Genomic DNA, 26,149 nt, shown 5'->3' on the forward strand with positions numbered 1-26,149 from the left:
AAAGTTGCTTGTAAAAAGGTGCTTTGTAAATGTTTTCATAAAAATACAACATTTTTCATATCAAAAAAGTTACAGCGATATGTTAAAAATGCACATTTTGAAAAACACACCGTAACTCCGAAACGGTAACAGATATCGATGTGCGGTTGTAGTTGTAGTTGTGTTTACCGTCATGTTTTTGATAAAAATTAAGCTTCAGTACACCGATATTAATTTTCATCTATCTTCTCTAGAAAAGGGTGTTACCCTGTAAAAGAGTCCAATTTGGCCCAACTTGTACATACGCTTAATCTATGGACATTTTTTAGATTTATTATTTGGAAATTGGTTAACAAATTATTTATGACGTTAGAGAAAAAAATGCATGTTCTATTTAGAGTAAAAATTACTTTTTGTGCCTCACCTAAAATGTCAAACGTACGCAAAAAAAACATTTTTTCTCAAAACAATATCAAAAACTTAAAAATAATATCAATAACCTTGGTGATCAACCATGAGAACCTGACGATTGTTGCTCAACTTTGCTCGTATAATCGCACTATATCACGTGGTTTTATTGAATCGCACCAAACATCTGGTAGGGCTAATTTTGAAGTTGGGGGGCTAAGCCCCCCTTAGCCCCCCCTAGTTGCGCCTCTGCCTGATTTGCATTTCTTTTGTTCCCGCTGGAACTGGCCTATTAGATTACGCATTTTTTCTCAACTTTTTCTGTTTCCAAATGCATACTATGAAATGAAAATCGCTGTCATTTTATATGGAAAATTATATGGGGAATGTCATCGATCGTCATGTCCAAGCCAACTGGACGGGAGGCCGACGGGACGCAGTTTTTTTTTCGATCATACGGTATTATTGACCAGTAAATAAACAAACCAATATCAGCTCACCACACTAAGATTCTGTGGCGCACGTCCCTGAAAATATGAGCGGCTAAACTAGAAATTTAGCAAGTGTGGACGCGTTGTTTCATGTTACAATAGCAATGTTGCACAACATCTTTTGATCTTTACCGACTACAAATGGATAACATCTAGCAAGTTATATAGCATCGAAATTTGGTTAATATAACTAAAAAATATGTAACATGTTATATAACTTTGCTATATAGCAGTGTTATATAGCAAGTGTGGACCGTCCTTTTATGGGAGCGAAACCTGGGTGCCGATGCCGTACCGACGACACATGAACGCATTAAACAAGTTGCAACAGAGACACCTTAGACAACTCTTAAGAATCCGGTGGTTCCATCATGTCTGAAACGTATTGGTCCTTGAAAAAGCTAACTGCGAGAGTATTGAAGTCATGGTTACAAAATCCCGCTTAAGATGGGCTGGTCACGTATGCAAAATGCAAGAAAACCGCATACCAAAATCTCTGCTTTACGGTGAGCTTGTAGACGGCAAGAGAAGGCCGGGTGGACAACTCAAAAGATTCAAGGACATTTTCCATGAAAACTTAAAGGGGATTAACATGCAGAATATGAGTGGGAAGAAGCAGCTCACAATAGAACCGAATGGAGAAGAACTGTAAACTCAGTTAACAGCGACAACCAAAAAGTAAAGAGGCATCAAAGCAATGAGATTTTTGAATGACCGGAGTGCAGTAGGCAGATAACATCACGTATCGGGCTTTTCAGTCACAGAACAGCTCATGAAAGAAAACGCCTTGCGTGACCATATCTGATGCGTGTCGAATACTCGTCAGCGAGTAATGGCAGTATGTATGTATGTATGCATAGTTAACTTAAAAAATATTAGAAACATTTTTTAGTGAAATAAATGGATTGGTATGGAAGTCATCTGCTTTTTTTCTATCATCGTCTGTCGAAATCTTACCTGAGAAAAAAAACAGAGTTTATATTTTACAGCCTTCCTCTGGAATTCGCAACCATGCCACTGTTAATTTCAATACTGCCACAATATCCTTCTAGATTTACTACCTCTGAACAAAACTAAATGCAGTAGAATAAATAATAAATTACATAAAATAAGCTCAGAAGAGCGCAACAAATCCGCAAAATTTCAAATCAAATTCAAATGTGTCAATTGAAACGTCAAACAGAACTGTCAAAAATGGGGTTTCATGATGTCGATTCTGTCCCTAGTGCATTAATACTTGCATATAGCATTATACTCTTTCCCTAATATTTTTTTATTCAAAGTTAACTTAACGAAAAATAGCATATTTTGTTTGTAGAAAATGTTATTTTACTGTTGTGTGACACACTTTTTCCTCTATCGAGGTTGAATAATGCACGGAGACATGCAACACCTTTTTTTATTGAACTAGAATGTCTGTAATGCACGAAACATAGGTCGTTAATAAGTTATTTAAATATACATAAAGGCTTGGCGCTATATAAAAATGAAAGAAAACAGTTGTTAATAATTTGGTTATCATTAATACAGGGTGAGTCCTAAATAAGTGCTGATGTTTTTAGGGATGTTATATTTCGATCCCAGGAACACGTGGATGGATATTTTTTTTCTTTTTTTTAATTTTCAGTTAAATTACATAATATCTTCCTAATATGGCAACATAAATAACAAACAAAAAAATGCTTAACGTTTCGGAAAGTTTATCTCTTGCCATCGTTGGAAGCAAAAAAAAATACAAAGAATAAAGAGAAAAAAAAATTATTTATTTTTTTTCAAAAATTTTTTTTTGTTTTTTTTTTATTTTAAATAGTTTTTTTCTTTATTCATTTTATTTTTTTTGCTTCCGACGAAGGAAATAGATAAACTTCCCGAAACGTTAAGCATTTTTTTGTTTGTTAGGCAAATTTTTATAACTATAAACCTAACTTCTGACAAGTAGTTTCCGTTTGGGTTTAACGCAGAAGTGTTTACAAAAAATAACTATTTTATTTTGTAGATTTTCTTGCAGTGGCGAATTACCCATATAGGATTTTTTGGAGAGATGAATCCGCCACATAGGTATAGACATTTCTTACTCTTGATTGTGTGAATAAACACCAAAACAATTGATGTTTCTATTTGAATAATAAAAGTATTTTTACAGGCTTACCTTACATTTGCCTATTTTTTTAGTTTTGTCAGATGTTGACTGTTTTGAGTAAAATCTCAAATGAATTAGATAACATAAAAATTAAATCAGCTGATCTGTATAAATGTAGGTCAAACGTTGACTATTTACATATCTAATAGAGGGCGCTGATTCTAAACTGTTTAAAAACTGCTATAATTGTTCAAAATTTAGCTCCATTATTTCAGTTTGCTAAACTGTTAAAAATGTATCTAAAATATAGTAGACGTTGTTGCACTATACTTAATAGTAATCTACAATGATTAAAAAATCAACAGTGAATAAAATTAATTTAATGAATAAAGTTTTATTTGAAAAACGGAAAAGAAAAAAATATAGAGCTTTTTATCGAGATCTACCAGCCCTGAAAATATTTGCACTTATTTAAGACTCACCCTGTATAGTAAAACAATAGTTATTTATGATATAAGTGCTAAAAGTGGTATTTTATTTTGTGAGAAGGGAAGCTTACACAAAATAAAATCACTTTTAGCACACATATCATACACTATTTTTTCTACAAACTAGTTTATGCTCGTATATATCAAGGTATTATTACTTTTTACGTTAATGAATAATTCGTAATATGTCATTCTGAAATCAAATTACATAATTAATTTATGTAATTTGATTTCAGTTTTATATAAAGTTTATGGTTGCTAGGGTAATTGAAACGCTTCAGTGTTAAAAGTAAATCGTGTGACATACTTTTAGCACAAGTGGCTATATAAAAGTAAATGACTTTTACCATCAGTGACATAATGTCACATTTTAGGCACTGACAGCATGCATTAAAAATTACATTTTTACTGACGTTTGTAGAAAAAAGCTATTTATGTATAAAAATAATTTATTTAATAACATTTCAAGAAAATCGAAATAAGTTCTTACGTTCGTAGACACGAAACAAGATAAAGCTATTTATAATACTATTTTTTCAAAAAAAATGAGAAAATCAAACAGAACTCGGATCTTCACGTCGTCGTCACTTCAGCCTCGTAAGCTTTGTTCGTTTCACCGCTAGGTGGCGATTTTGTCTCTTTCTTCTCTCCCTCGTCCCACCACTGTCTCTCTGTCTTGCAGAAAACAATGAAGAACAGTGCGGTACTGGCTATAATTACGGCAGCTGTGATGAACATTATCCTCCATAGTTCTTTGTCAGTCTGAAAAATCAAAAATCATACAAAGTGTTACTTAATGATATGCTAATATTTAAGGAGGTGATTCTTGGACATATTTTAAGAAAAACCAATTAATCTTTTAGTTACGTATAGGGCGCGATTTTTAAATTCATTGTGACCAACCATGGACATATTCAGCGCCGGGCTGACTTAGTGGAATTTAAACTTCTCGCTGCGGATTGAGGTGGTAGCTCTGCTGTAAAAAATGCCAAGTCGCCACATTTATTTATTGATTTCCTGACATTGTCAATTCGTTTTGACACGTTAGTTTTGTATTACGAGTTTGCGAAGTGTACAAGATAGCTTAATAGCCATGTAAAAACCTCATCGCAACTTTATTAGAATATTTTGAACGGAAAAGTGATAGTAATGGTCCTTTATGTCCCTTAAGTGCGGAGGTGAGTTTTGTTGATGTAAATAATAACTGTTTATATATTTATAATTAATTTATTTTTGTTTACTAAAATATATTGAATAAAAGAAAATGTGTATTTTATATGTGTTTATTTTTTTTACTTAAGAGAAGTCAGTGGAGTACCATTTTTTCTTTAAAAATATTCAATATAAAACCCGCATGGACGTCACTGATTGAAATAAATAAAATTATTTGAACATCAAAAAAATTGGTTGATATGCTTCTCCCTTAATATTTGTATTCAAACTTGAATGTACAGGGTGAGTCAACGATAGAGTAAAGTCCATTATCTCATTTGTTTCGAAGTTTACAAAAAAAATGTTAAATATAAAAGTTATAGGGAAGGTTAAGATACATATCTTAAAATTATTATGGAGTATACAACGTGGTTCAAAAATATGTAGCAGCTATAATGCCGGGTCCAGACTAAGCAGACAAAACAACGACAATACAGAAATATTTATGTTTTACGACAAAATTACGACAACTCCAATACATTTCTGCGACATTTTTGTCTCGTTTTTGTTTTGTTTCAAAATTCGGAGACTTTTCAATGTCCCGTCTCGAGTCGGTAAAGGTCAAAGTGTCTATGTTTTGTTCGTATATTTTACGACAAATTTGCGATGTGGACAGTTTGTCTCAAGTTTGTCTTGTCAGAATTCCCCATTTTTGTCACAAGTTTGTCTGTTTTTGTCTCAAAATTGTGTTAACCCGGCGTAAACCTGGCATAACATATGTTTTTTTTTAAATGCAACACCCTATTTTTAATTTTATTATTAGATTCTTCAAAATATATTTATGAATTTTTGCAACTTAAAAATGTCAAATTTTTTAAATGGCACACCCTATATATTATCATTTTTTTCTGATAGATTTGACAAAACTCTTCAACTTTTATTAAGTATATATAAGTCATATATGTATCTTAACCTTTTCTATAACTTTTATATTTAACATTTTTTTTGTAAACCTCGAAGCAAATGAGATAATGGACTTTACTCTACTGTCAAGACTTAATAAATGTCAACTTGGGTTTATATCAAATTGGGAAAAATCATGTAAAATATAACTCTAGTGAATCAATTTGATGTAGGCCCAGGAGATCGGTTACCTGCACGACATCGACCCAGACATGTTTTTAAATAATAACAATTAAAATACAACAATCTCAGGTCGATAATATAATCAAACTCAGGTTACCGAAATTCGATTTCCTCATGGTCATAGCCTGGTGAATGTAATTAAATGGAAAAATATTGAACGACGTAACCAGCGATGACCACGAGGGATAGAAAATGCTAAGGAAGATGCTGTTGTAAGTACTCCTCTCAGCATACTCTGTACACTGTTTAGTCTTGACATTTCCAAGAATTGTATTTACATTTCCTAAATCATTGTATAACTTATGCTAAATAAATGTATTTTTCCTATTGGTTGTTTTGATTAAAAGAGAGAACCTGGTATAAGCGATCCTAGCAAACATCCCCCAAGCTAGGCCGCGACACTATCGTTGACTCATCCTGTAAGTTACTAGATTTTTTAATACTCACCAAGTCTACTACAACGAAATGTACCAAAATTGGTGCTAAAATAGCGACGAGCTGTCCGGCACCGTTGGAAAATCCCATCAGAACGCCAGCGAACCTGGGAGAAATATCTACCGGGTTTATTAGATGACCACACACCACAGTCGATCCGGATCCCACGGTTATGGTCAGTACGCAAGCGATCGAAGTCACGTCGTCCAGATAGGGCAGAACTAGCAAGCCGACGGTTAAGGCTAGGGAACCGTACCCGTGGAAGAACCTCCTGGAGTTAATTTTGGAGATGTAGCCTCGGTTCACCGCAAAACTAGCTAATGGGCCACATCCTAGGGTTACTATCAAGCTGGCCACCGTAGGTAACGCTGTAAAGACGCTGCTCTGAAAGTAAAAGAGTAATTTTGAGTAAAGGAAGAAATAAAGAGTAATTAAGAATAACAGACTGGCGATAAAGATCATGAAACAGCCTGGGCCCGAATTCTGTAACTTAGAAAACGCTAAGCGCTTTTAGACGCTACCAATTTGGGTATTCTCATTTGATGCGCTTAGCGTTGTTATCCATTGAGCTAAGCGGTTCGAAAACGGCTACCTTAAAGCTGAGGCCACAGTAGCAAGCAAGTTACCTGGAGGTTAGTGGGTATCGAGGCGCCAAGGCGACCCTCCAAGTAACCCGCAAGGTATGTTTCCGTAACATGCGATTTTAACCAAACCAGCCGCAGTGCAATCCCCCACCAACTTAAGCCACAAAGCAACTCGCCAAGCGAGCCACTTGAGGATCAGTCGTGTTCGATATTTTTAGCCAGGCGCCTGGGCGTTTTGGTCTAAAAATGGAAGAAAAATTGTAATGCACATGTACAAGCGTTGTTCTCCAGAAATTGCTTCTCTGAAGTTTGTAGACGTCCTTTCTAATTTGTCTTGAACTTTATTAAGTAGAAAATCAAACGATTTTACACTCATACGTGCATAATTAAAAAATTTGTCAGGGTAATTTCGCATTTTCTTGTAAACTCGCAAAAATTCTCCATCATGGTTTCTATGCAAGTTATACTCATGCACCTACATCATCTTATTTTCCATATTTACAAAGTTCACATAAGAAATGTCACAGAGCAGAAGCCTTCTGGCAAATTTTGAAAGGGGCATGATACTAAAGACACTCACGGGAGCTACAATTTGCAACTGGGCCCGTATTCTGTAACTTTGAAAACGCTAAGCATTTTTAGACGCTCAGCCTATTTGACGTTAATTTTCGCTGATCGTGCATTTAATTAACGATTTCGGTATTCTCGTCTGACGCGCTTAGCGTCTTTACTGATTGCGCTGAGCGCTTTGAAAACGGTTGCCTTAAAGGATCGAAAAATCGAAAAAATTGTGATTTTTTGCGTTAAACTTGTTTTGCGTTTTAATTACTCTTTAGTGAAAATTCCTACTTCTTCTATAAATTCCTCAATAAGTAATTGATAATTTACGACTTGGCAGCTATAAATATTGTTCAAAACAGCGAAAATGCTGAGAGCGTCTTCAACACTTCCCTCGTATAATAAGAATAATGACATATCCATAGAAAAATAGCTTGACATAACTCAACAATAGGTTATGAAATTCACGTAACATTGACATTTTTCATTGTTACATCCGTCAGTTATCAACTTTTGACTATTACCTATATTAGAAATTGTGATGTTGCCAATATGTGCTCAACGCATATCCAGAACACGATTCGCATGGCAACAAGAATACCAAAATCGACTGCCTTGCGTTTCGGTTATCGAATACTTGTGCTCACCGCTTTGAAAGCGTAACGTTTTTATGTCAAAGTTACAGAATACGGGCCCTGAACTTGATTAGATTGGTTATTGTTTTAATAATTTTCCGTCCACTACTGCGTGCAAGGTATATTTACCCTCTACCCATTAACCTTCACCCTCTACGCGACAAGCTTTCCTCCATCCGTCTATAGTGCGAGCTTGGCATAAAGGATACTTTTTCTTGTCGAACTGTCATATCAGTGAAAAAATTGTGATTTTGTGCGTTCTCTTGCGCTTTAGTGAAACTACTTCTTCTATAAATTCCTCAATATCTAATCCATAATTTACGACTTGGCAGCTGTAAAATTGTTTGAAGCATCGAAAATGCCGAAAAAGTTCTTCAACATTTCCCTCGTATAAGAAGAATAATGACATATCCATAGAAAAATAGGTTGACATAACTCAACAATGGGTCATGAAATTTACGTAACATTGACATTTTTCATCGTTTTTTCCACATTAAATTTGACTGTTAGTAAACTGTTAGATACCTACCTAAGAAATTGCGATGCTGCCAATATGTGCTCAACGCGTATCCTGAAAACGATTCGCGCGGCAACGAGAATACCAAAATCGACTGCTGGGCGTTCCGCTAATCGAATACTTTCGCTTACCGCTTTGAAAGCGTAACGTTTTTATGTCGAAGTTCCAGAATTCGAGACCAGAGCAAATAATCATCAACATCATCATCATCATTCTCAGGTTATTCAACCATTTCCAATTATGGTGTAGCCTCTCTCACATATTTAGATACTCTCTTTGTAGTTGGGCCCATTGCTATCTATTGTTGGCTCTGCGTTCCCAAGTTATCCATGCTAATTTCCTAATATCATGGTCCCATCTCAGGTTTTGATCTTCTTCTAGGTTTCTTAATTCTTCGTAGGTACCATACTGTAATGTTTGTGGTCCATCTATTTTCCGTTCTTCTTGCTAGGTGTCCTGCTCATTGCCATTTGAGAGATTTGATTCTGTGGACGACATCTATTACCTGGGTCTTTTGTCGTATCCACTTTATTCTTTTACGGTCTTTTTTGGTTATTCCCAGCATATTTTGTTCCATTGGCCGTTCTGAGACTTGCAGTTTCTTTATGATGCCCGTTTTAAACGTTCAGGTTTCGCAGGCATAGGTTATGACTGGTAGTACACATTGGTCGAATGTTTTCTTCTTTAGATAAAGAGGTATTGTAGATTTGAATATGATTGAGTTTCTTCATGCTATCCTAGTTCTTCTGTTGATTTCTGGTAGAAGAGATCCCGAGCTGTGTATTAGTTGTCTTAAATATATATATTCTCCTACCTAAGGTCTATCTATTTATATTATTCGTATTAAATATTAATAACTTTCAATACTGAAGAGGCAAATATATTATGAAATAGATTCGCTCAAAAACTTATAACAAACTTCAATCATTTCTTAATCTAAGGATTTTAATTAATAGCCTAAATATTTTATTTTTCATAGAACTTCTTTTAATATTGTAAAACCCAAAGGATTACAAAAACTTATTTGCAATTCTTAGAAATTCCCAGCAAATCACAATAAGTATTTTTAATTAAATTTAGATAAGGGTATTATTATAATCCTATTATTATGTCTGGGCCGAATAAAAGAAAGTGGGTTTAAAATATATGTGTGTTTATTTATAGGAGTATATTAATCTTAGAATGCCACTTTATCTAAAGAACAAAACATTCGACTATGCATGACGTATGCATGCGAAACCTAGACACTAAAACGGACACTATAAGGAAACTACAGGTTGCATAACATTCAATGGAACGAAATATGCTGGGAATAACCTTCGTAACCTTATTCGTAAAAGAATAGGGTGGATACGACAAAAGACCCAGGTAATAGATGTCATCAAGAGAATCAAATCCCACAAGTGGTAATGGACACTTGGCAAGAAGGACGGACGACAGATGGGCTACGAGGAATTAAGAGAACCTAGAAGAAAACCAAACCTGAGATGGGACTATGATATTAGCCAACAATAGACAACAATGGGCCCAATTAAAAAGAGAGTATCTAAATATGTGAAGGAGGCTACACCATAATTGGAAATGGTTGAATAAGCTGAAAATGATGTTTGGAGTAGAGATTCCAAGACACTCTATATTGAATACTCAGATAACTGTTATACCTAAAGAATGTTCAATTTATTTTAGAGTGAATCGTAGCGTAGGTTGAATATTCAAACAAGGCTCATCAATTATATTCTATGGTGCTGCAAAAGCAACTATTACAAAAATGACCACAACACATTCGATGACAAACAAGTCTCTAGATTGGAGAAAAAAAATCACCAGGGCAGAGACAGGTGAAACAGTTCATAGTAGAACATTTAATAAAATTTACAACAGACTTGAAAAGCAAAGACAGAAAGCCTTCAAATCTGTAGTAGTTCTACTAACCGGATATTGTATGCTTAATATGCATCTTAAGCTGATGGGATATATGGACGAAGCCATGTGCAGTTTCTGTCAATCAGAAGAACAAATAGCTGAACATATTCTCCATCAGTGAGATGGCAATTATACAATTTTTTATAATGGACTATGACAAGTTAAAATTCTATATGAAAGTTTTAGTATCAAAGTTATTAAAGTTTTTGAAAAGAATAGGACTGTCCTTTAAAATTTAAAATAACTGTAGAGATTATGAATTCTTTGGTTACTCTGACCATGAGATTGTAGTTTTTTCTGACTAATAGTTACATAGTGACTTTTAACGGTAGGTACTATTCAATTAAAAATTCATAGCAGAGTTATACTTGCCTTTTGTATATCCAATCCAATCGCATAGCTTAAATATGTTGGTAGTTCCGAGTTGAGCAAAGTACTACCCCACGACTCTCCTATGGCAGCAATTACAATGGACCAGTACGGTAAAGATGTCAAGATGGCGCTCCAGGGAATATTCCTCGTACTTACCTAGAATTTAGTGTTTTATTGAAACATTTTAAACATTACTATACCTAAATCTAATCCCTCATATTCTCTATTAGCCTTATAACAGAGTGTTTCAAAAAACATGTGCCATCTCTCGTGATATATTTTTTATATCAACATTCTGTCCAATTCTGCTTTGTTTTGTAGCTACAGGAGCTTAAAGTCTTAATTCTTTTTCGATTTATTATCATTTTCTTCCAAGTACTTTTAGCGATTCAAATGAAACTTGGAGGGTAATCACACAAAACCTGGAAGAAAATTATAATAAATCGAAAAAAGATTAAGAATCGAAGCAGAATCGGATCTATGTTAATATAAAAAATAAATCTTATTTTTACGAGAGGAATCTCCCCACGAGAGATGATACATGTTTTTTGAAACACCCTGAATAGCATACCGGGTGGTGCATCGGCATTGGAAACAGTGGAAATCCCAAGCAAATTTTGAACTGTTCGAATATTGGCCCCCCTGTTGATTTTACAGCGAAGTCATAAATAAGTTTATTAGAGGTCTGTGCACGCTGAATATGCATGTCAAATTTGAACAATTTTGGACAAGCCGTTTTTTAAGTAATTTAAGAAAAATTGCCCCTTCTATTTTTATGATAAACCTGAACACCTAACAATGCAAAACTAGGCAAATGTCAACATACCTGAAATTGTCAACGTTTGATTGATGCAATTTGTTGTTGCTGTAATATTAACACAGATTTATCAGTAATATGGAGAAACTAAATAAAACAAGAATACATTCCGTCCCTTTAAATAAAGGGACCGAATACAAAGCGCATGAGCATGATGTATTGCTACAAAAAAGCTATGCCACAGATTAAATATTATTTCAATTGGGAATAATTTTTTTACAAAAATCAACAATGCTTTCGAGAAAAAATACGAAGTCTACAACGACAGAGCCTTTTTAAAGGTCTGAGGTCACGGCGGCGTTTATCAGCAAGATGAAATAAGTGCCACATCTGTAAGTTAATTTGTGAGGGTACAATATTAATAGTACCAACGGTTGGTGTGCCTGATATGCATTTTTGTAATTCAATTTAAAAATAGATGCAGTTTTTCTTAAATTAGTTAAAAACGGCTAGCCCAAAATTGTATTAACATTTAAACAAAAAATCATTTTTATTGGAAATTTTCAAAGTAAAATAACTCCGTTATTTTGGACTGATTTGAAAAACCATAAAGAGAAAATATGTTTCTTTTATCGAGATCTACAACCACTTAAAATACTTGCACTTATTTCTGGGACACCCTGTATATCTTCTCGCCTAGTATTTTCAAAGTCACTTGAAATGATTTAAGACTCTTAAGTTGTTTGTTTGTTGTTGGCAGTGTCGAAATTAAGAGCCTCAAATCAATCAACTGACTTTGATATACACCGACCGTTATCAAATTTACGCTTGATAACGGTCAGTGACACATGTGACCAAAACGTTGTGTAAAGTTTCAAAATTATAGACAGTTGCAATCCTAGAAGTTTTTTATATGAATCAAATATTACAGGTAATATCATCACCGTCTTAATGTGCTATAAAAAACAACAAGCGACTCAATCATCACTTATCACAATACTATGATCATTGTTTCGCATATACTAAAAATTATTAAATAATAAATAAGAAAAATTTCCAAAGATAAACAAAATTGATGATGACGAAATTACCAGAATGAGAAGCAATATCTATCACCATGATAATTATAAATTAAGGTTGTTAAAATGATTATCATTCAAGCCATAATTTCCTATATATTGGCCATTAAACTTTAATAAAATAATAAAATTATTGTAATTATATTCCTTCATGTTAAATAAAGAATTTTCGTATTTTAAATTTATGTTCACCTTAAGATTTCAACCCAATTTTTCACCCAATATTCTATCTAAACTCCCAAAATTCTAAGTTTAATTACTGTTTACACACATTATTATTTGACACATATTGTAATACCATAAATAATTTTATTTCTAAATTAAATAATCGTTTTCCTTCTATTAAATTCACCTATGAAATTGAGAACAACAATAGATTACCATTTCTAGATGTATTAGTTATTAGAAATACTAATAACTGTCTGGAACTTTATATTTTTCTTGACATTTTCCTAAAATTAATGAAAAACTTTTGAGTGCCGCTTGTTCAGTTTCCGAAAATTTGTTTAGAGAGAATGCCATGTTGCCACCTCCTGCATTATCCACATTCTGTATGTTTATAAGTTATAAATTGACATTTTAAAATTTCTACAAAAAAAAATACTAATACTTGAATTAATTTTATTCACTGTAGACTTTTTAATCACTGTAGATGACTATTAAGTATAGTGCAACGTCTACTATATTTTAAGTACGTTTTTTTACAGTTTAGGAAATTGAAATAATGAAACTAAATAATGAACAATTATAGCAGTTTTTCAACAGTTTAGAATCAGCGTCCTCTGTTACATAGGTAAATAATCAACATTCGACCTACATTTAAACAGATCAGCTGATGGAATTTTTAGGTTATCCAGTTCCATTTGAGATTCTACTTAAAAAACAATAATCTTCTGACAAAATTAAAAAAAAGGTAAATGTAAGATAAGCCTGCAAAAATACTTTTATTATTCAAATAGAAATATTAACTATTTTGGTGTTTATTCACAAAATCAAGAGTGTGAAATAGAAAAACAGAAGAGTATAAATTCTCAAAAAATAATCCTAAATAATTCAGATCGCATATGAATGTACAGCTGGTTTCAAAAAAAATGAATACGACTCTTTACACATCCTTTTCGAATATTTGAGCAGTGTATATTTATGTGTCAAGTATTTTGACATGTTAAGGTTATTGTGACATTGTATAAAAAACAACTTTGCTTTTGACAAAGTGGCAAATAAATTTTTCAGAACGTCAGCATGACATGAGTATAGAAATGGGGGACTGGTATCATAGAATATACTGCCCGAAATAATAAAAATATGTTTTAAATCGTACTCAATTTTATTGGAACCATCTGTACTTTGTGCCAAATACAAGTATAAGTGTAGTGTTGTCAAGAATCGCAGTGAAATGAAGTGTTGTTAAGTGTATAGAGTTGTGGTTTTAGATAAAGTGATAAAACGACGTTTTAACCTAATTACATCGATCTTCTATCTATCGGAGTCCTGTTTTCTAATGTTAGGTAAGTTTTTTATTTTTAATCTGAATTTTCCAAGTCGTTTTTAATTTTTTCTAGTTGATGTGTCAATACTGGTAATTGCTTGGTATTCGCGGCTGATTATCGACTGCTGCCGGCAAAAAAACAATGGCAACATTAATTTTCAAAGTTAAATAACTCTGTTATTATAAATTTATTTTAAAAACGGTAAAGAGAAAATATGTTTCTTTCGGCCAGATCTACAACCTCTTAAATTACTTGCACTTTTTTTTTCTCGGGCACCCTGTATAGTGCTCTTAATTTGCACGGAACGATATATCCTAGGTTTCGTAGCGAAATATAAAAAATCTTACTAAGTCGTCAGTGTGTTGCCCTAATGACTGTTGGATGTACGTTTTCTCTATATGGGAGATCTTCGTATGATGAGCTGGACTTTCTGCACTGTACAGCAGCCAAAAGACGCACCACACTATACCCAGCGAGCCAAAAAAGTAAAAGGCTGCCGGCCATCCCCAGGAAGATGCGGAAAAATAGCCAGTGATGATGTAGGACGAAATACTACCCACATAGACACCTGAAAATTGATTAGGTTAGGTCTATGCATTCAACAGTTTTATACAGAGACTTTGTTATCTATTTTTTTTTTGGAAAAAATCAATGAATTTTTAAAGTTAACTTTTTTTCCATACACTCGGTCCCTTAGAACAAAATATACTGTATTTCAAAATATGTATTTGAAACTTTAATGTGCCTTTTTTATGTTCTGGTGACTGCACACAGGGTGTCCAGAGTCATATCATATCAGCATATCTCCGGATAACATTTTATAGCATTTTAAAACAGCAAAAAATATAACGTTAATTAAAACTCTACCAATAACAATCAAAGAATGAAAACGAAATTATACCTATTCAATTATATTTTTACGGTTTTTAGGGTTCCGTACCCAAAGGGTAAAAAGGGGAACCCTATTACTAAGACTTCGCTGTCCGTCCGTCCGTCCGTCTGTCACAAAGGTCTATCAAATGAACCGTTATAGCTAGACCGTTGAACATTTCACAGATAATGTATCTATGTTGCCGCTATAAGAACAAATACTAAAAACAGAATTAAATAAATGTTTATAAATAAAAAAGTACTTTCACTAAACATTATCTTTTAAGTAAGAATTTTACATAGAATCTTTCAAGCCCTCGGTGGCCGCGTGGTTAAAGCGTTAGGAGTTTACGCTGCTATGGCGTTGGAGCCGTAGTAAGGTAGGTTTGAATGCTAGTCAATGCGACTTTTTTTTAATCGTTTTTTTTTAATTTTTAAATATTAATTTTTACTTTTTACATATTTATTATTGATTAATACAATTTTTAGTAATGTGTTTCTTCATTTTTTTTTAATTACTTATACGCGCATTCACAATTTCAGCTAAATCGGAAAAAAAGTTTATAATAATATAGTGTCTAATGTTGTATAGATAATGAATGGTACGGAACCCTTCGTGCGCGAGTCCGACTCGCACTTGAACAATTTTTTTTAATTTTCTCTAAAACGGTATGAAAATTTGGAAAAATATAAACGGCGTTAACCATTTTAGAAGAAGCTAACATTTTTATGAAGAACGAATTTTTCTTAAAATGGCATTAATAAAAGAGTTTTTTCTCTTGTGAAGATAATCCGGAGACATACTGTATATAATATTTTTTTATATGTTACAACCGGGTGTTATACCGGGTGCGTCTTAAAAGTAGCTCACTCCTATCACTTTTTTATTTTATCGAGCGAGCAATTTGTTACAAAACCATATATATTATATATCACTGTAATCACAAAACTTCAATCTTTATCGGTATTGTAACGGAATTTTAAATTATTTATTTATTTTCGAGAAAATTTAGACCAAACATAAGGTATATTTTGTTGATGCTTGACCATCAAAATCTTAAAAATAAAGAAGTAATATCTGAAAATGTGCTACAATATCGACATAGTATAATCCTTTATCTTTAATTTCCTTCTTCATTTGTGTAAAAATAACTAGCCAGTTTTACATAAAACGTTAAATACTGAACGCTTATTTTGCTACTTTTTCGGACTAGCGAAATGAACTCTTAAAAAGAGAAATTTTAATAATATTAATTAAAAAGAAACAAATTCGGGCATCTCTATATTCATGTTTTTTTTTTCATTATGTTTTTGACTAGTAAACTTACCAGTGAACACTACAGAATTAAGGGTTGACGTTTCCTTGATAGGAGCCCATCTGCCCAACATGTTGCTTACAAGGGGTATCATAAACCCTTGGAACAGACCTTGCATTATTCTGCAGGCCATGACACCGCTACCTCCTAGAAGGGCAGCACTAAAGGGAATCTGAAATATTTCAAAATATATTAATAAAATTGTTTACTGCAACCTTATTTGTATGTGTATCAAAATGTGTATAGTTTCTAAAAAAGCAGATAATGATATGAATCAAAGAACATTTCATCGATAAAGGATTACCTACACCTGAAACTGAAACACACGGAAGTTTAATTTTACTGCTTCATTTTCAATAGGTCGTTAAGATTTTAATGGTAAAAAATATCTTTTGTTTCTTACTATATAAAAATCAAATAATCAGTATTTGTTAAGAAGCAAGACACATGTAAAGACTGTTCAGCCATCAGTTACGTCATCATTATTTGTCAAATATGAATTTTAGGGTGTGTCTGAGATCAGTTCATATTGTTTAGAAAATTTTAAGTACGTTCCTATACAGGGTTTCTCACCGTAGCCGTTCTTTAGAAGTTTTTGAGGTTAGGAAAAACTTAGAAGTTTGAAATTTTGAGACTTAGGGTTATTTAAAATTTCCTTTCACTTAAAAATATTTTCAAGGTCATACCACTTCCGGTTACACCGGAAGTCGCCATTAACTTCCTTATTTCAAATGGAACACCCTGTATATTATTTAATTTTGGGATTTCTCAGAAAATTTTATGATGAGTTTCATTAGATTTCCCTATACCTATTTTCAACTGTTTCTCAGATATCGTGATTTATTTGAAAATTTTTACATTTTACCCTTATTTTTAACAGTGGGTGTTTTACTCATTTTGAATTGGTGATAAACGCTCCTGCGGTAAACTGGAGCAGAGTCGAAGTCTATATTGACAACTAATTTATCTCATACAGGGTGTCCAAAATTCGATAACTGATTAGATTATTTTCAAACTCAAAAAAGTCCATTTTTTCAAATGAGACACCCTATATATTTTTCGATAGTTGGATGCAGAATTCAATTCTGTATCGATTTGCTATAACTTTTCCTATACACATTTTCAACGGTTTTCTTTTTAATCCGTATATTTTACTTTAATTCAATTTTTGGCAGAATCGACAATATCGTTTGTATTTTTTAAAATAAAATAATTATGTTAAAGTAATGAAATTGAATGTAATTAGAACATACGAACAAAACAGGAACAAAACGAAAGTGAAAACGTATAAAATATAACATAACATAACAAAACAAACGTATAACAGTAACGGTGAGGCATTATATTAACACTAGATGTTAGTGTATCGCTACCATAATAAAAAAACGTAAACACAATAATTACAAAAATTATTGTTCGAAGTGGCCGCTATGAACGAAATTTTTTGTAATTATTGAGTTAACTTTTTTTATTATTGTAGGGATAAACGTCTAGTATTAATAATTAATGCCTCACCGTTACTGTTGAAAATACGTTTGTTTTGTTATGTTATGTTATATTTTATACGTTTTCACTTTTGTTTTGTTCCTGTTTTGTTCGTATGTTCTAATTACATTCAATTTCATTACTTTAACATAATTATTTTATTTTAAAAAACACAAACGATATTGTCGATTCTGCCAAAAATTGAATTAAAGTAAAAAATACGGATTAACAAAAAAACCGTTGAAAATGGGTATAGGGAAAGTTATAGCAAATGGATGCAGAATTGAATTCTGCATCCAACTATCGAAAAATATACAGGGTGTCTCATTTGAAAAAATGAACTATTTTGAGTTTGAAAATAATCTAATCAGTTATCAAATTTTGGACACCCTCTATGCAATAAATTAATTGGCAATATGGATTTCGAAAGTATTAGTCCTCTGCTTCAGTTTACCGCAGAAGCGTTTATCGCCGATTCAAAATGAGTAAAAGACCGACTGTTAAAAATAGGGGTAAATCTGTAAACATTTTCAAATAAATCAAGATATCTGATAAACAGTTGAAAATAGGTATAGGGAAACCTAATAAAACTCATCATAAAATTATTTTAGAAATCCAAAAATAAAATAATATACAGGGTGTTGTATTTAAAATAAGGAAGTTAATGGCGACTTCCGGTGTAACCGGAAGTGGTGTGACCTTGAAAATATTTTTAAATGAAAGGAAAGGTTAAATAACCCTAAGTCTCAAAATTTCAAACTTCTAAGTTTTTCCTAACCTCAAAAACTTCTAACGAACGGCTATGGTGAGAAACCCTGTATTATTAGAGAACAACGGCATACGGTCGAGTCGGCCGCTGCTGGCACGTGGACGTAGACGTAAAGAATCTTTTACGTGTATAAAAAATAAAAATATAAGAAATGCGCATGCGTACGTAAACGTTTACGTGTTTGTAGGCCGACTCGACCGTATGCCGTTGTTCTCTATTGACTGAGCGAGTTCCGTTTGTTTTGCATTTATTCATATTTTATTGAACTCTTCATCAGTTAGGATTCCTTCAATTCCTATCTTTTAGACTGTAAATTTTTATTACTAAAGCATTAGCAACTCGCTATATTATTTAAAAACGCTATCAATTTGTATTTTACATAGAAATAGGCAACGGCCTAGCTGCGTCGAAACACCGGTTCCCATTAGAACACCGAAGTTAAGCGACGTAAGGCGATACTAGTGGATTGACGGATGACCGGTTCGAAACTCTGTATCGTGCTGTTGTCCAATAAAGGCAAAAATGTAAAATCTATTGACAAAGACTGCTCATTCACGCCGCACAGTGCTTCGAACATATGGCTCTAGAGGACAAAAATGCAAAACTTCTCTTTTATTGTAGGCAATTTATTCGGACTATTTAGGTTTATTTGACACAAATGATGAGTACTCTCATTGTACTAAATGACGATGTTCTTAGTCCCACGTTTATGAAAAAAAAATCTTATAAATAATAAAAATGTTGGAGCTGTGTTCCATCTAAGGAAATAATAATTCATAGTATGAAAACGGTGTCAGTATTAAATAAATCCCTGTGATAAAAAAGAATTTAAATAACATTAGAACGTGATTCCTACAATATAAGATAAAAATGTTTTTCTTTAATGAAAAAGAAACGTTAATGTTATATTTAATTAAAACAAAACTTAAGATACTATAAATTTACTTTAGGACAACAAAATGCATAGATCGTAACTACTCTGATTCAGAAGAATCACTGCTGACAGAATCTTCCAAATTTATAGTATCCAAATCACAGGTAGATGAAGTATCCTCACATATATAAAATATTTCTGTACATCATTGTCTAATATGTTACTTTTTCGCGTTGTTAGTTACTTTTGTTTGGTTTGGTTTTAAGGGGTATGAGGTTTGGTATGAGGGGTTCGGATGTTAATAGTTACCTCTTTAATAGACCATATTCATATATTATTTTTTCCTTTTCTTGGTTATGAGGTTTTATAATAAATTGAAAGATGGAAACTTTTTTATGCGACGTTTCGCTCCAACATAGTGGGCTTTTTCAGACACAAGTTGTGCCTCATTGGACTGGAAGGTTCATCAATGTCTAATAAAGAACACATTTTTTGAAATACAAATAATTTTGAGTTCTTGTCCTTATGATCAAGCCAAGTATTAACCAGATCGGCATTGCTTATCAATTTTACTCCATCTGAAAAGTATTATAAAATAAAGTTCGTCGCAAGCAGACGCAGGTGAACTATACAAAAATTAAAAGTGTATGAATATGACAACAAAAATATTCAATAAATACGATATGTTTTGATATGTTTTTTTTAAATGCCTTTTTGAAGTTTGAAAACGTAAAATTTTTATATCCATTTAAGAATCATCTTAAAAAATAAATAAAAACTAAACAATCACGAACTTGTTTAGAAATAAATTTAAAGTACATACCTTGTTTAACAATATCCATAGTGGCTTTCAATTTAAGTACGTACCGTTTAACTCCATAATATACAGAACTACTATGAATGTTATTCTTTTCACTGATAAGATAATGATCGCAAAATTTATTTTTAGTGAAAATATTTGCTAACAAAAAACGCTGTTTATGAAAAATAATATACATGATGGTTGGACATTGCTATAAGTATAAAATTACATATTCACATATTAGTAAATTTTAACTTTTTTTCGATTTTTGTCCATGGGACGAAGCACTGTGCGCCGGTTCGAGGCCGGATGAGATCGGATATCTCGTGAGTAAGAGTTGATTTAGACACTTGTCAAGTCGGTAGACCATTGACCATGATATGGCCGAGGACCGCGGTTCGGATTCCGCGTAAACAAAGTAAACCCCGTCCAGATTAGCCCTGGCAGCAGAAAGGAGACGTTAACTGAAATCTTTACTTTACTTTACATCTTTACTTTACTTTACATCTTTACTTTACTTTACATACACCTTTGCATTGTACTTACTTCATATACGGCGGCGTACACGAGCAAGAGTGCTCTACCAGCGTCTCTTTCTTGAGAAAAAATAATTTATAAGCTTAGCAATGAGCTCTTGTTCATTTTGGTTAAATATTTGAGGCATTTTTGCAATAAAAAATTTAAATTTCATTTTACAGCAACAATCAAATTTTAATTTCGACATTGATCGATGTCGGCCAATAAAATTCCAAATCAAACGACAATGACAATTACTAAAAAGAATATGCAGTATTTTACGAAATGTCGTAATGACGTTACCAATCTTTTTCATCCGGTTGGCAAGTGAGTGAGAGTGTTTGACAATATATGACGTGACGTCGAACGATTGCTGAACATTCTATAGCAATAAGTCGACTGTCAGCATGAAGAAAATTATATTTGTCTGAAATTTTTGTCGTGGAGTGTACTTTAGCAAACATTGACCTCGGTACAATAGCTAAAGTTTGTTTTAAAGGACGACTGCGATACACTGCACTCCAAATGGAATTTACATTACATAAAGTGTCCATAAGAGATATATTGGCCTCTATTAATTTTAGGCATCGATAAGAAATTAATTTATTAGGTAACCGTGCCTCGCCATTTTTAATATTTATTTATATATTTTTTTTAATAATTTTCTTTATTAATTTTTAATTCCTTTAAATAAAACCAATTGTAGAAAAGAAAAATAAATAACATAAATAAGCTCAGAAAAAAGCAACAAATTTCAAATCCGAAAAATTTCATAAGTTTTTTAAGATTGGAAAGTGCCCATAAGGATAATATAAATACTAGTTGGCGCTATTCTTACAACGGTCGCTCTCTAAGGCTTTTGATAATTTCGGAGCGGTTCGGCTTTTTCCGGAATTATGTCGCCAAATATTATTTATTCGATTATTATACCTATACTTACTTTAACAGCGAGGAAAGTTTAAAAACTTTATTTCTCCTAGCACGTTTTTTAATTGCTTCCATTTTTGAAGATTTTTGTATTCCTTTTCATAAGTTATTCGGGATTTAAATGGAAGTAGTTTGGATATGGCGTTTATCGCCGCAGCCTGAATATCTGTTGGTAATTTACTTATTTCGTTTTGAGCCAATTCTGGCTCCAATTCAATCAGCAATCGACACGAAAGAGAATTAAAAAATATTGACTCAAAACTGACAACTAAAGAGACAGTTTTATTTATTTGTCAAATTACATAGAAACCAACGCCAACCCAGCACAATATTTTTTCTACTAAATTCCTTGAAATAATAATTTCTGAAATTTTTTTAAAACGTAACTCGCTATGGAAAAATTTATTATACAAAATTTATTTGATTTAAACTTCGAAAAAAAAGAGTAGTAGCTAGATAATGGTGTATTTAAATGTTTTTTTTAATTATTATGGACTTTTTTACTTACTAATATACAGCAGACTGAGTTGACCAAAACGGTAGAAAAAAGGAACCATCTTGTGCCGAAGGTTTGAGCCAAGTGTCCCGCAAAAAATTGCAACGCTGCATAACTCCAGAAGAACGAGGAGATGATTATATTCTGATTCGTCCAAGTATACGTCTGCAAAAATTAAATTATTTATTTTAAAACTAACATATAAATAAAAAAAATAATATATAAACACCATACATTGATTCCAATTTCTTCAAAACCATTATTTAATATCATGCAATTTTATGGAGCATGCATTTTTATCATTGTACAGGGTGTCCCAGAAATAAGTGAAAATTTTTGAAAATACGAAAACTTTTGAAAAATTTTTTAGATTTTTTTTTAGTTTTTAGTTAAAAAACATAATTTCTTGATAATATGGCAACATAGGTATTAGATTAAATTTACAAGAAAGAAAATCCAGAAAGGTTCTCAACATTTTAGAAAAAATATTTTTTTTTTCTTTGAAATTTTCAAAGTAAAGTAACTCCGTTATTTTGGACTTACTTGAAAAACGATAAAGAGAAAATATGTTTCTTTTATCGAGATCTACCACCCCTTAAAATACTTGCACTTATTTCTGGGACACCCTGTATATAAAATTTGATTTAAAGTTGAAGGCAAAGAATCCAAATTAACTTGACAACCCTAAAATAAACTCCTCTGTGCACTTTAACTTTTAGTCTGGCTTGGCATAGTTTACATTTAATCATTCAACTTTGGTTTGGGTGTAGTATCTGGATATGAATATTTTGAAAACTTTCAGTTGGATTTTTCAAGTACCTACCTAATCTTTAACGGATTAAATTAATATACTTACTGGAACGTCTGGATTGCTAGAGATGTTTTTAGTCATGGCAACGATTGCTACGCTAAAGCAATTGCGGATGGCGAAGAGAAACAGCATCATGAAGAACAGAAGAGCTACTTGAACGTAGCGATAATACAGACATGATGAAGTTTCGTCTGAAATAAATAAAAATAAAAACAATTAAGCCAATAATATATTATTTGTAGGCAAAGCTACATTATTATTATCATAATTGTAGATTTTAGATTGCGGTCATGGGTTCGTTTGTATTTCCACTGGAGGAAACCAAATTACACTGAAACTAAAAGTATTAGGAAAATATACAAAAAAATACTGTCGAATAGTTAAAAATAAATAACCATATCGAATCAGGATAAACCCTAATTATTGTAATTAACAATAGTTAATAATTATTATAATTTCAATGTTTTACCAAAGAACACTTGATGAATTTTACGAAAATAAGGTATTTTATGTTTTGGGCTATTATTTTGTGATAAAATATAAAAAATTGAGGAAGTTATTATATACACTGTGTCAATTTTAAAACTTCCCACCATTAATATCTTTCTTGCAGTTAAAATTATGAAAAATAGGAAAGACACGTCAATTTTATTTGTAAGGGGGATACCTTAAATGAATATTTTTAGCCTTTTTCGTTCAACCTCCTAGGAGGGGTAGATGTCACCCTTACAATCTTCAATGAGAATGGGGGTCAAGTGGCACATCGTTTTAAAGGGCGTTTAATTCTCTTTTCAGTGGTATCCTACTTTGTTGCCTTTTTGTCCAGAGGTTTCCGAATAATCGCATTTCAAAGTTGCAGAAACAATTATACCTCATCTCAATACCTGCATTGAGATCTTGGTTTTCAGGCTAGTGTTTACACAAAAATCATTGGAATGGGTTTCCTTGTAGTAAAAATAATTAAAAGATTAGATGGCAACATGGACGTAGCCTTTACATTTTTCTAGGGGGGTCGAAATACTAATAAACATAAAACATCATAAACATTAGCGTTTCTTTTCACAAATTCAATTATTGGAGTGGTCCTTTATTTATTGAAGGAAACTTGACAAGTAATCTGTATCTTAATATGCTTCAAGAGACTATTGATCCCCTTATTACACAAGAGCTAGAAATTCAAATTGATGCAGAGGGTAATCCAGTTTTACAGGAGGATTTGTTAATATTCCAGAAGGACAGTGCTCCACCTTATTATTTTTTCCGGTCCGACAGTGGTTAAACGAGAGATTTCCGGGTACATGGAGGGGCAGACGAGGACCAATTGAATAACCTCCAAGATCACCGGATTTAACACCCTTAGACTTCTTCCTTCGAGGATATCTTAAATCCATTGATGATATAGATGATCTTAAAAGGCGAATTAAAAAAATTTACAGCAGAATACCGGTCAACTCCCGGTGAAGTTTTCCGAAATGTGAGGGAGGAGTTTGAAAACAGATTTTATTATTGTATACAGGAAAATGGACAACATTTTGAACAACTTATAAGATAGGGCGTAAGTGGTGTAACCTAATGTTCTAATCATTTGTACCACAAGGAGATCCACTGCAATAGTTTTTGTGTAATCACTAGCCTGAAAACCAAAATCTCAATGCAGGCATGTTTAATTGTTTCTGCAACTTTGAAACGCGGTTATTCGGAAACCTCTGGACAAAAAGCTACAAAGTAGGATACCACTGAAAAGAGAATTAAACGCCCTTTAAAACGATGTGCCATTTGACCCCCATTCCCATTGAAGAATGTAAGGGTGACATCTACCCCTCCTAGGAGGTTGAAAGAAAAAGGGTAAAAATATTCATTTAAAGTGTCCCCCTTACAAATAAAATTGACGTGTCTTTCCGATTTTTCATATTTTTAACTGCAAGAAAGATATTAAGGGTTGGAAGTTTTAAAATTGACACAGTGTATACGGTTTGAAGTTGAACTTTACTCTTCAATAACTTTTAAACGAGTCGATTAACTGAAAAATCATATTAAACCTTTTTTGAAGGTCATTCAATTTTCTACAAGAATAGGTATTTATTTTTATAATCCGCTGATTTGTTAGAACGCAATAAAATAAAAAAAAATCCCCGTGTTATTTAAATGATAAATAGAAAACCACGATGAGACACCTCTTAATATTAATATTAAAATCTCGAACTTTACGAGAATTCTTTTTTCATCATCGTGAACGATATTTTTACAGTAATTAATAGTTACTTTTTTATACAAGACGATAAAATGGTATTTTATCGTCGACCGAAAAGATTAATTCACGGGCGATGAAATCGCGAGTGAATTAATTTCGGGACACGATAATGCAATTTTATCGTCGTGTACAAAACAATATTTTTTCCATAGCGAGTTACGTTTTAAAAAATTTTCAGAAATTATTATTTCAAGGAATTTAGTAGAAAAAATATTGTGCTGGGTTGGCGTTGGTTTCTATGTAATTTGACAAATAAATAAAACTGTCTCTTTAGTTGTCAGTTTTGAGTCAATATTTTTTAATTCTCTTTCGTGTCGATTGCTGATTGAATTGGAGCCAGAATTGGCTCAAAACGAAATAAGTAAATACCAACAGATATTCAGGCTGGGGCGATAAACGCCATATCCAAACTACTTCCATTTAAATCCCGAATAACTTATGAAAAGGAATACAAAAATCTTCAAAAATGGAAGCAATTAAAAAACGTGCTAGGAGAAATAAAGTTTTTAAACTTTCCTCGCTGTTAAAGTAAGTATAGGTATGTATAAGTAGGTACACACGAAAATCAGCACCCAAGGCCAGAAATGCCAACCCAGTATAGTCTTTGAACCAATCAAAAAACAGTTTGTTTATATTTTAGCTTCATATGTTTTATCGTAATTTTTAAATAACTATATTATATATACCTAATAACAATCACCCACTAGTGAACAGAGTTAAACTTTGGTTAAACTAAATCAATGGAATCACATCGCTCGTAACCTTAACAATAAAAATGTTTTAAGTTCATTGCTATAATAAAAAAATACAATGGATAATCTATCTATAGAATTGTTAAATAACCGTGATATACGGCTACATATTTCATTAGTTTCGCGGTAACAGGTCATTGTAAAAAAACTATTTAATGTAGATATTAAATAAGTTTAAGGACAACG

The 26,149-nt window shown here is 32.5% G+C and overlaps 2 protein-coding genes across 3 annotated transcripts in view; one reads left to right on the plus strand and one right to left on the minus strand.

The window, feature by feature from the left end:
- The window catches only part of LOC115877828, a 298,544-nt gene that overhangs the window by 65,753 nt on the left and 206,642 nt on the right, over positions 1-26,149 (plus strand). The window lies entirely within an intron of this gene.
- The window catches only part of LOC115877830 (putative inorganic phosphate cotransporter), a 35,678-nt gene continuing 13,450 nt past the window's right edge, over positions 3,922-26,149 (minus strand). Inside the window, exons 1-8 of one of the 2 annotated variants that reach the window (XM_030894157.1) lie at positions 25,898-25,985; positions 23,006-23,151; positions 22,162-22,314; positions 16,293-16,452; positions 14,442-14,662; positions 10,769-10,924; positions 6,192-6,563; positions 3,922-4,208 (exon numbers count right to left, since the gene is read on the minus strand). In XM_030894157.1, the coding sequence (XP_030750017.1) occupies positions 4,020-4,208; positions 6,192-6,563; positions 10,769-10,924; positions 14,442-14,662; positions 16,293-16,452; positions 22,162-22,314; positions 23,006-23,095 (1,341 nt within the window). In that variant the 5' untranslated portion in view covers positions 23,096-23,151; positions 25,898-25,985 and the 3' untranslated portion in view covers positions 3,922-4,019. Of the gene's footprint in view, positions 4,209-6,191; positions 6,564-10,768; positions 10,925-14,441; positions 14,663-16,292; positions 16,453-22,161; positions 22,315-23,005; positions 23,152-25,897; positions 25,986-26,149 lie in introns of those variants that run through there. The other variant, XM_030894156.1, reaches the window with a different exon arrangement.

This window comes from Sitophilus oryzae, unplaced genomic scaffold (genome assembly GCF_002938485.1).
Source record: "Sitophilus oryzae breed Bouriz unplaced genomic scaffold, Soryzae_2.0 scaffold_1499_pilon_pilon, whole genome shotgun sequence".
In the NCBI taxonomy this organism is placed as follows: domain Eukaryota; kingdom Metazoa; phylum Arthropoda; class Insecta; order Coleoptera; family Curculionidae; genus Sitophilus; species Sitophilus oryzae.